Source organism: Narcine bancroftii, chromosome 1 (genome assembly GCF_036971445.1).
Source record: "Narcine bancroftii isolate sNarBan1 chromosome 1, sNarBan1.hap1, whole genome shotgun sequence".
Lineage (NCBI taxonomy): Eukaryota > Metazoa > Chordata > Chondrichthyes > Torpediniformes > Narcinidae > Narcine > Narcine bancroftii.
This window is the reverse complement of record NC_091469.1, coordinates 189,937,846-189,950,048: the sequence shown is the minus strand read 5'-3', so window position 1 is coordinate 189,950,048 and position 12,203 is coordinate 189,937,846. Positions and strand designations below refer to the sequence as shown.

The following is a 12,203-nucleotide window of genomic DNA, read 5'->3' as shown; positions in this document are numbered from 1 at the left end:
GTGACAGCAAATAAAATTTGGAAGGCTTCCCGCTTAATGACTAACACATTCACAAATGGAGAAACTGCCTTGATTTCCTTTATCATTCAGTATTAGGAAACGGTCAGAATTATTTGTCACAACTACCTCTCCTCAGACACCTGCATCATCACATTATGCATCCAATGTGGAATTCTCCACTCAAAATAGCCTTGTTCTTAAAAAAGAAAACAAATGGACTCACTGATTCAACCGCAATGCTTTGATTGCCCGACTTTCAGGGAAGCCCATTTCCGTCAGTTGACGTAGAGCTGCTTCATCCACCCGTTCTTCCTCATCCTCATCCAGCATAGCTATGAAAATGAAAAAAGTCAGTAACAGTCAGATCAATTTTTTTCTGAAGATTGAATAAACCAATAAAATTCTCAGAAGTGCATTGAAAATATATTTTAAAAAAACATCATTACAGACATGACAATTATTGAAAACTAATATTTGAAATTTCAAACATTAAATAAAAATATTTTCTGCAATTTTTATTTTAAATAACAGTGGTTTAATCTCAAAATTGATTTGACAAAGTTGCTCAATACAATGAAAGGAATTAATTGTTGCTCTCTCCACAGAGATTACCAGTCCTGGTGAACACCAACATCAGATTTTTTTTGTGTGCTTCATAGCTTCAATCACCACACAAAGAAAACCAGACTAATCTACAAGAAATTAAAGACACTGTTGGAGAGAGAATATTCTTTTTTATATATATTTAATTTTTTGTTTTTCACACTATGAACCAGATCAACCAAAATATGTACAAACATTTCTCATTAAATTTACACAGTGGCATTTTTTCCCTTTTTTCCCCCCTTTCTCTCCCTCCCCTCTTCCCACCCCCCTCCAAAACCCATAAATATTCAACATATACAACACAATAAAACGATAAAAACAATATCTTCACACAAAGGAAAATAAACAAGAAAAATGTGTCATCTATTTGTTAAACAATGAATCTAGTAGTTTTGTCTTCTTATCATTTTAATTTTAGGTGATGGAGGTCCGAGGCAAGCTCTCTCTGTTAAGCTCCCAAATTTGTTCAAACAATGTGACTTTATTTTTTTAAATTATATGTTATTTTTTTTCCAATGGAATACATTTATTCATTTCCATGTACCATTGCTGTATTCTCATGCTCTCTTCCATTTTCCAAGTTGACATTATACATTTTTTTTTGCTACTGCTAAGGCTATCATAATGAATCTTTTTTTGCACTTTATCCAATTTGAGGCCCAATTCTGTACTTCTTATGTTACTTAAAAGAAAGATCTCTGGATTTTTTGTTGTTATTTTTTGTAATTTTATTTAATGTCTGATTTAGTTCTTCTCAAAACGTATTCACTTTCGTACATTCCCAAATTGCATGTACCGTTGTTCCCATTTCCTTCTTACAGAGAAAACACCTATCCGATAATGATGAATCCCATTCTTTTAATTTTTGAGGAGTGTAACCAATTATACTGTATCATACATAACCTTGTGTTTATTGTATTCTTCATAGTTCCAGAACATACCTTTTCCCATACTTCATTTTTTATCTTTATGTTTAAATCCTTTTCCCACTTCTGTTTAGGTTTATAGTTTATTTCATCATTTTCCTCATCTTGCAGCTTAATGTACATATTTGTTATAAATCTTTTATTTATTATTGTGTCTGTAATCAAAGCTGCTTCCTTCAGGTAATCTCAATCGGTTTCCCAATTTATCCTTTAAATAAGCTTTCAATTGATGATGTGCAAACACTGTACCACGAGTTATTCCATATTTGTACTTCAACTGTTCAAATGTTAATAAATTGTTACCCAAAAAACAATTTTCTATTCTTTTGATTCCTTTTCTCTCCCATTCTCTAAAGGAAAGGTTATCTATTGTAAAAGGGATTAGTGGATTTTGCATTAATAATAATTTTGTATTTGGTAATTGTTTTTTTTTCCTTTCCAAGTGGATCTTCTTCTTCCATGTATTAAGTAAATGATGCAATACTGGTGAGCTTTTATATTGCACCAACTTTTCATCCCACTTATAAAGTATATGATCCGGTACCTTCTCCCCTATTTTATCTAGTTCTATCTTAGTCCAGTCTGGTAAAAATCTGATAAATACCTTAATTGTGCAGCTCTATAATAATTTCTAAAGTTTGGTAACTGCAAACCACCTTGGTTATACCTCTCTGTTAATTTATCTAACACTACCCTCGGTTTCCTCCCTTTCCACAAGAATTTCATTATTATTCTCTTTAGTTCATTAAAAAAAAAATTCTGTTAGGGGAATTGGTAACATTTGAAATGTATTTTATCCTCGGGAACATGTTCATTTTAATGCAGTTTACCCTCCCTATTAATGTTAGTGGTAATTCTTTCTAATGTTCTAAGTCTTCCTGCAATTTCTTTATTAGTGGCTGATAATTTAGTTTGTACAAGTGGCTTAAGTTATTATCTATCCTGATCCCTAGGTATTGGATTGCTTGTTTTAAATGGTAATTCTTTTTTTAAATTCTGTATAATCCTTGTTACTCATTGGCATTACTTCACTTTTATTTGCGTTGATCTTGTACCCCGATATTTCTCCATATTCCTTCAATTTCTTATGTAATTCTTTTACTGATACCTCTGGTTCTGTTAGGTATACTATGATGTCATCTGGAAATAAGCTGATTTTATACTCCTTCTCCTTTATTTTTATCCCTTTTATTTTATTTTCTATTCTTATCAGTGCTGCCAAAGGTTCTATTGCTAAGACGAACAATGAGGGGGATAATGGACATTCCTGTCCAGTTGACCTACTTAATTTAAATTGATTCAATACATATCCATTTACTGCTACCTTCGCCAACGGTCCATTATACAATGCTTTAATCCAATTTATGCATTTTTCTGGTAGATTGAACTTCTGTAATACTTTAAATAAGTAGTTCCACTCTACTCTGTCAAAGGCTTTTTCAGCGTCCAAAGCAACAGCCACTGTTGGTTTCTTATTTCCTTGAACTGCACGAATTAGATTAATAAGTTTACAGACATTATCCGCTGTTCGTCTTTTCTTAATAAATCCAGTTTGATCTTGTTTTACTATTTTTGGTACACAATCTGCCAATCTGTTTGCTAATAATTTCACTATTAGAGATATTGGTCTATATGATGCTGGTGTTAATGGATCCTTCCCCGTCTTTGGTATTACTGTAATTATTGCTGTCTTACGTGAACCTGGCAAGTTTTGTGTTTCTTCTATCTGGTTCATTACTTCCAGGAGAGGAGGAATTAATAACTCTTTAAATGTTTTATAAAATTCTATTGGAAATCCATACTCTCCTGGTGTTTTATTGTTTGGCAGCTTTTTTTAATATATCCTGTACTTCCTCTATTTCAAATGGTTTTATTAGTTTGTTTTGTTCCTCTTCTTGCAATTTCGGCAGTTCAATTTTAGCTAAAAATTCCTCTATTTTATCATCTTTCCCCTCATTCTCAGTTTGGTATAATTGTTCATAAAATTCCTTAAAGTTTTCATTAATCTCTGTTGGGTTATATGTAATTTGTTTGTCCTTTTTCCTTGATGCCAATACAGTTCTTTTAGCTTGTTCTGTTTTAAGTTGCCAGGCTAATATTTTGTGTTTTTTCTCCCAGTTCGTAATACTTTGGCTTTGTTTTCATTACGTTCTTCTCCACCTTATACGTTTGTAATGTTTTGTATTTTATTTTTTTGTCTGCCAATTCTCTCCTTTTTGTTATATCATCCCTTTTTACTCATTCCTTTTCTGTACTTACTATCTCCCTTTCCAACTGCTCTATTTCCCGATTGTCATCCTTTTTCATCTTAGTTACATAACTTATTATATGTCCTCTAATGAAGGCTTTCATTGCGTCCCATAATATAAATTTGTCTTTCACTGATTCTGTGTTTATTTCAAAATATGTTTTAATTTGGCGTTCAATAAGCTCTCTAAATTCCTGCCTTTTAAGTAGCATGGAGTTTAACCTCCATCTAAATGTTGGTCAAATATAGAAATGCCATCATTTCAGCAAATGTTTTATTCCCTCAAATATTTTTCTTGGTCCTGTAATTTTATTTATCTATCTATTTTTTGGTGCAACATTTCACATCACATTGTGATGTTCTCTGTTCCAAATAATATTCTGTCTCTTCAGTTTTAAAAATCAAAATGAAGAGCAACACTAGAACAAAAAATGAAATAATCCAATTTATAAATGACTTCATTTCAATTCAATTCAATAGTCTTCAAAATACTTCGCATTAAATTTGCACCAATTTCAATTTTTCTTGGTCCTCTCTTAATTTAGTGATTTTTTTTCCCCATATCCTCCAACATCTAACTCAAAGATACATACACCCATGAACATTAAAGGGAATGCTCACGAAATTATACAGAATTATATCAATGGCTACACCATCATAATTATTCATTTGAGTAGAATTTCCAGCAGTTGCTCTCGGCCAGTGTTTATTTTTCAAGTAACAATAATGATATTGTCAAATGTGGCTTTCTCTGAAAAGAAATTTTGGTCCTTTCCAATTTGCACTTAACTATAGTCGTTAACCAAGTTTTGTGGATAAAAAACAAAATCAAGGCTAGAGAATAGATCATTGCCTCTGGATCAACAAATTGGTTATCTTACCGTTTGCCTTTTTAAATAGTTCAACTGCATCTGGATTAAGCGCCAGCAATTTTTGTGCCACTTCAATTAATGATACAAGGATTTTTCGGAGTTCTGTCTGAAACTAGAAATAAATTAATTTACAATTTATTTTGTTAAATATCATTGTTTGGCTGAACAAAGTTCAAAAAGACAACTGATCAATGAAGTCTGCATATTTTTGCCATTCGCTTCATTGACATTTGACATCTAACACCATCATTCTCTCAAAACTGATCAACAGACTCTAAGACCTGGGACTCAAAACCCCATTGTGTAATTGAATCACAGATTTCCTCATCCCCAGACCACAATCAGTGAGGATTGGTAGGAACTTCATCAGTACTGGAGCACCACAAGACTGTGTTCTTGGCTCCCCACTCTACTCATTTTACACCTATGACCGTGTGGCTCAGTACAACCACACCATCAAGGTCTGGTGTGGGAACACCAATGCCCCTGAGCATAAAGCCCTCCAAAAGGAAATGGGCACAGCCCAGGGCATTACAGGCAAAACCCTGCCCACTATCATGAACATCTACTGGGAACACAACCGTCAGAGAGCAGCAGCAATCAAGGATCCACACAACCCAGCACACACTCTGTTATCGCTACTGACACCGGGAAAGAGGCTCAGTCAAGTCTCACACCACCAGGTTAAGGAACAGTCGCTACCCCTCTCCCATCAGACTCCTCAACAACAAACTCAATTAGAGACTCATTTAAGGACTCTTGTGCACTTTATGGATTTTTTAAATTATCTCCGTATGGCACAGTTTCATTCATTATCTATTTATAGTTCTTCATTTGTTTATGTGTATACACTGTGTACAGTTTTTTTTTGCACCGTCAATAAGTGGTAATTCTGCTTCGCCCGCAGTAAACAAGAATCTCAGGGTTGTTTGTACTCTGACAAACAATCTAGCTCTCAAATATATCCTGCTTGTAAGCACAGTTGTTAATCTACTCAGTTCATGTCACTATCTCCAACATTTCAGTTTTCCTGTTCATTTGCAACTACCCAGTCTTGCTCTTTAATTCCTAAATTTTCACACAAAAAGCTTCCCTTCCTGTTTCATTTCTTGGAACAAAGCACAATGACTGCCAGAAAGCAAATACATGGTTGCATGGAATTAAACAAGAATATCTGCAGATGCTGAGGTCTAGTGCAATACACAAAACTGTTGGACAAACTCAAGTCATTCAGCATCCACAGAAAGTAAAAGGCAATCAATGATTTGGGCCCAAGGCCTTCATCGGGAATGCCTTTTACTTCTTATGGATGCTACGTAACTTGCTGACCTTTTCCAGTACTTCTGTGATTTGCAGATATGGGCGCATTTGGTTTGGCTTCTTGTCCTTCAGCCCCTCTGTGATTATAACTTAGATCACTGTTCACACCTCTGTAATTCTTTTTTGCAAATGATATTCATTATTCTGTTGGAATGATTTAAATATTGCTCACTTGGTAGAAATAGAGGTGGAACTCAGTTAGTTAATATCAGATGAAGGATAAAGCCCTTTCTTTTGCTCTTCAATTTTGAAGACCTTGGCAGCAATAGCCAAGCTTGGTTCAATTTAAAAATATTACAAATCAACTAAGATGCAAACATAAAGCTACGTACATCTCGCAAGTTGTGCTGGGTGACCATCCGATCTACCTGCCTAGCAGCAAGTTGAGCTGTTGCCTTCATGATGGCCTCCTTATCTGGTGCCTTTTGCTCTTGTTTTTTCTGACAGAAAAAGGGAAAATTCATTATATTTGATGATCATAAGGTGGTGTCATGCAGACTATGAACTACCAACACAATATCTTGTGATGGCAAACTGAATTCAACCAATCATCTATCATTGCATAAACCCATTCTCATCTTCCTACAGGAAATATGGAGAACTATATGTAAAAGCTTATACATCACATTCAGTACTCGCCACTCCAAACCATAAGAACTGAGGATTAAATGAGACATAGCTACACTAAAAACCTTGATATGGAACAACTAGCCAAGAATACTTTCCTATATTTTGGAGTTTGAGTCAAAAGGCACTGTAGATTGTTTTAAACAAGTGGTTTACCTTTTCTTCAGCAGAAACATCAGCCATTTTAGGAGGAGCAGCAGGGGCTCGCTTTTTAATTAACAATAAAACATCTAGAATAAAAAGAAAGGTGAACATAAATATGGAGCTGCAGATAGCAGCAGTGTCAATTACCTGAACAAACTACTTTCCTAATACAAGGAAAGAAGGGTCCAGGGTTAATGTCACTGTCCAGTTAAACCATAGGAAGTACCTATTGCAACTTAAACTATTAAGATTATATTGCAATTATTTTACCTGTACCTTTTAGGGTTCACCATGGAACTTAGTTCTGAGAAGTAAAAAAAACTGCAGATAATCAAATCAAAAATTCTGGTGATTCTCAACATTGCCTACAGTACATTACCCCATATCCAAAAAGCTTCGTGGTTATTGGGTTTTTTTCCAGTTAACGAAACTATGGCTTTAGGCAGCTCAGTAGCATTGACAGAATATTTGTATTAGCGGTTAAACAACAACAACAAATGGCAGGCTTTTCAAGCATGAAATAATGTTTAATGCGCACCAAAAAACAACTTGAATATTTACAGTTCCTTTCAATTTTCAGATCATCACAATAGAGCTTTGCTTGTTTCATGATTAGCAAACCATTAAGTGGCATGTGCTCACTACAATGCTGTCAGATCCACACGATCAAGACTTTTACCTTTATATCGTTTTTTTAAAAATCTTTCATCGACTTCTGTTCATCACTTTCACATTAGAACTTCAACAGTTTAGCCTTCAGTTTCTTCACTGTGGTTATTCCAACATCATACTCTTCTGTAAAAGGTTTCTCACATACACCACTGTCCAGCAGTTTTGCCAACAGCTTTACTCTGTTCTATAGACAAACATAAATGCTTCTTCCTTTTCTTTTCACTGACATCCAGAGTGCAACTATATCTTTTTATAGTACACAAGAGCTCTGTTGTTATCAAAATGGTGTCAACGGAGCATCAGAGCCCCACATGGGGAAGTTGGGTGATAAATTTTTTTCAACTTGCGATGTCACGACAGCGCCGCAAAAAAGTTTGGTTAATGGATCATTTTGGTTAACAGAACTTTGGATAAGGGGAAAAGTACTGTATTTATCTGTCTGCTGACTACATTCAACCTGGTTATCTTGGTTTTGAGATTATGATCCTAAATATTTAAAGTACAGTAACAAAATATTTCCAGCCCTTTAATGTAAACTTCCTTTTTTTTGGTTGGGATGTTACTTGTTAGTTTCTCCATTCTTCGTTTTGTTCCTGTGGTCATTGATAACATTGAAAATTAAAACCAGCACTAACTCAGTCCTCAACCCTATTAACAAATCTTAACTGATGGCAGTGAATGAGAACCTCAATTTTCACTAATTAACTCAAGAGTATTACAAACTACCAAAGCTCTAAAATCATTCCAGACCAAAGCACGGCCTAAATGATATGGTTCAGCTACTGACTGAAGAAAATGTCTCTGCTACGGAGAGATTTAGACCACTGTTTTAGAGCAATCTAAATTTAAAATTTCCTTTAGTCACAACACTCCAAACCACCACTCATCCAGAATGCATAGACCAAGCTAAGCAAATGTAGGAGACAGAGGGATTACTTGAGCAAATTTCACACCATTCTGTCCTGAAGTGAGTGGCATAGGTTAATGACCTCTATTTAAAGCAAGAAGCACTTTTGACCCAGGAAACTATTTGTCTCCCAACACAAAGACATCACAATCAATAATTCTTCCCCCTCCCCACCCGAGTCAAAATCTTGGAACTTCCTACCTCCCAGCTCTGCACAATGTCAGGCAGCAATAATCCAAGGACAAACTTAAAGTTAAAAAGAGATGGTTAATAAATGCTGGTCTTAATCTCTTTGTTTATAATTCCTCTCTGCATAATGGAATCAATTTGCAAGTCTTTTTTATCAATTCATAATATTTCCTTTTCATACACATTTTCAGGGTGTCTTAGTACCTTCAACCACTTCCTTGTGGATCTTGGATCTCACCTTTCAGAGTTTCCTACTCCAAGAGGCTACTCATTTACCCATATTTCTTTCTAACGACATATAAAGTTGCCTAGAGTCAATTCAGAGCTGCAACAGTAATTGAAACCCAAAAACAATACCTAAAAAAGGGAAAACTGATAGATTACAAAACTCACAGGAACAAGATGGCAACATATGCCTTGTTTGATTGACAAAATTACTGTTTATCCAAACCACTGAGATACATCAACTTTCTCAAGTCTGTGACTACCCATGCATCCCATCCCTCTATATATGTTACTCTGGAAGTTAGTGGAGTAAGATTATAACTTAATTCATAGTGAACTCTCAAATTAGCTGCTGTTACCATTTGTTCCCTCAAAATGAAAATTTACATTACCTCAAATATATGATAAGAGCATTTTTCCAAAGACACACTCTTTTATTGAGCTGCACTGACACTCACCCTTATCCTGGAGGTTCTCTTCTGCTACTGTCTTAGTGTCCGATAAGACCCTCTCCGAAGTTGCATGAAATAGCTTGTGGTGTGTTACTGTCTTTGGATCCTCTAGTCCTCCTTGCACACACTGAAGAATAAACCAATATATCAAAAAGTGACTTTATAATGCAAGGGTACACCAAAGATCGACAACGAGATAGACAACAGACTCACCAAGGCAAATAGCGCCTTTGGAAGACTACACAAGAGTCTGGAAAAACAGCCAACTGAAAAACCTCACAAAGATTAGCATATACGGAGCCTTTGTCATACCCACACTCCTGTTCGGCTCCGAATCATGGGTCCTCTACTGGCATCACCTACGGCTCCTAGAACGCTTCCACCAGCGTTGTCTCCGCTCCATCCTCAACATTCATTGGAGCGACTTCATCCCTAACATCGAAGTACTCGAGATGGCAGAGGCCGACAGCATCAAATCCACGCTGCTGAAGATCCAACTGCGCTGGGCAGGTCACGTCTCCAGAATGGAGGTCCATCGCCTTCCCAAGATCGTGTTATATGGTGAGCTCTCCACTGGCCACCGTGACAGAGGTGCATCAAAGAAGAGGTACAATGACTGCCTAAAGAAATCTCTTGGTGTCTGCCACATTGACCACCGCCAGTGGGCTGATATCACCTCCAACCGTGCATCTTGGCGCCTCACAGTTCGGCAGGCAGCAACCTCCTTTGAAGAGCCCACCTCACTGACAAAAGACAAAGGAGGAAAAACCCAACCCCAACCCATCAATTTTCCCCTGCAACCGCTGCAACCGTGTCTGCCTGTCCCGCATCGGGCTTGTCAGCCACAAACGAGCCTCCAACTGACGTGGACATTTACCCCTCCATAAATCTTCGTCCGCGAAGCCAAGCAAAAGAAGAAACACCACCTAATCCATAGAAGCACCACAGTAAAGAGGTCTGAATTCAATATTTTTATTGCTAAAGCACTCACTATGGGTCCGCTTGAGTTCTAATAACAGAGAAAATGAAAGAATGTAAAAACTATACTTAAATTAATACCATATGATGTATTTAAACATTTTACAGCATTTTCTCCCCAAACTCGTTGGTTCTTTAGCAAAGATCTGGCCTGTACAAATTTCAACCAGAGATCGTATGTTGGAATGCACATGGATATAAACACCTTCTCTGACTTTCCTCTCCTTAGATCAAAGTGCTGAGTCTATTGAGGTATTAGGCAAATGCTACTGATGTTAACCACTCATCTGTTCATTTCATCTCACAGATCATGTCCCATGCTCTTAATAAATGTTACATAACCACCATGCCTGGTATTGAGCTTGGCAATAACTGTTTTATTACCGTAGTGTTACGCAACTCTCAAATCATTTTGCCAATGGATAAACTCAAAACTAAAAGATTGTGGTCTTATTGGTGCTTTCCCCAATGTTTATCACCCTTGAAAATTTCACATTATTCCTCAATGGAAATACAATGAGGAGTCTATAAATACACACACAGTAAAATAATCATCCAAGTCCCAGTTGCAGTAATATTATGCCTGTTTAATTACATGACAATAAAGGAATATTGAATCTTCAGGATCTCTATTTAATAAAAAGCAGGAAATGCCCAAATTCTATTTTTCCTCCACAATATTGTAAACAGCATGACTCTTATTAATTTCAAGCACAAATTCACAACATCAGAATATTTTCCAGATCTGTGTTCAAATAACACACACCCTAGAGAGCACGACATGCTATAATTTGACACTACTTTGACTTTCTTGCCCAAGTCAACCAGCATCCCCTAGTAGAAATGTAGGTGTGCTCAGTAAGCAAGGTAGGATCACATCCTTTTGTTTAAAAAAAACGAAGCCTCATGACATCTGAAGAATCTTGTGAAAATCGATCACTTAAATGGGATATTAAAGGATTTCCATGTATAGTCCCCTTCCTCAAGAAAAAAAATGCTTAGCAAATCCATGATTAAAAAAATGCTAAACTTAATACAAGATTGAGGATCCTGCACTATATAGATCTCAAACGTTTAATAAAAGTTCATGGAAATTTCACTGCCTCCATCTACTATGTACTACCTGTACTATGAAGAAGAATACCTGTATGCTATTTCCAGGAAACTCACAGATCCAATAAATAAAAAACTATTTTTTCCAACCACCCAAAATCCAAGAAAAAATTTCCTTCTACCCTGAATTCTATGCACCAGTTCAAGTGCAGTAAATACTTCTCTCAGCCATAGCACAACCAAATTGTGGGAAAATGCAACTTGTAAACACTTGCCACCCATAATACAATGGACAAGAGCAATACTAACATAAATGTCAAACAAATGGAGAGCAAAACAAAGTTTTAACTATCTAGACCACACATGTCAAACTCTGGCCCGCGGATATAATTATATTTGGCCCACAAGATCATATTAAATATATATTAGAGTTGGCCCGCTGGCCGCCGTGCCAGTATAGCGCATGCACACTGAAGGTGAAAATGAAGACGCCGGAGGTGTGGAGGGATCTCAGAGTCCCGAATCCCGGGAATCGGAGCGCCGCACTCAGCCCGCCCGGCTCCCGGACACACAGACGCAGCTGGAGTTGGGGACCATCCTCGCTGGGTCTACGCTTCAGCGGCGACGCCGGACCAAACGTCTCGTTGGCGATGCCTTCCCCCTCGCTCCGTGCGCGGCGGACCCTGCCTCCCGCTCCTTTTGTTGGAGACGAGCCCGGCGCCGTGAGATCGCAGTTTAATCCCTCTCCAACCATGGGAGGAGGGTGGGAGCAACGTGCTCTTCTCAGCCAATTCCTCCACCGCCCCGGAAGCCGGCGTTTCAACGGGGGGTTCGGGTGCCTTCTTCAGGCGACCGACCTGTTGGTTCAAGACAAGGGGAGAGCGTACAAACTCCACACAGACAGCACCTGAACTCGGGTGAACGTGGAGCTGCGACCCCACATTCCACATCAGGACTGTGTGTAAGATTGGGAGCAGTGAGACA

General features: G+C 37.3%; 1 protein-coding gene across 3 annotated transcripts in view; it reads right to left on the bottom strand.

The window, feature by feature from the left end:
- ubac1 (UBA domain containing 1) overlaps positions 1-12,203 on the bottom strand; it is a 76,830-nt gene that overhangs the window by 58,239 nt on the left and 6,388 nt on the right. For all 3 annotated transcript variants that reach the window (XR_011340192.1, XM_069885532.1, XM_069885519.1), the window contains exons 2-6: positions 9,195-9,315; positions 6,756-6,829; positions 6,305-6,412; positions 4,662-4,764; positions 224-332 (exon numbers count right to left, since the gene is read on the bottom strand). Coding sequence is in view for 2 of the 3 variants with exons in the window: in XM_069885532.1 (XP_069741633.1) it covers positions 224-332; positions 4,662-4,764; positions 6,305-6,412; positions 6,756-6,829; positions 9,195-9,315 (515 nt within the window). In the remaining variant the exon portion in view is untranslated. The remainder of the gene's footprint in view (positions 1-223; positions 333-4,661; positions 4,765-6,304; positions 6,413-6,755; positions 6,830-9,194; positions 9,316-12,203) is intronic.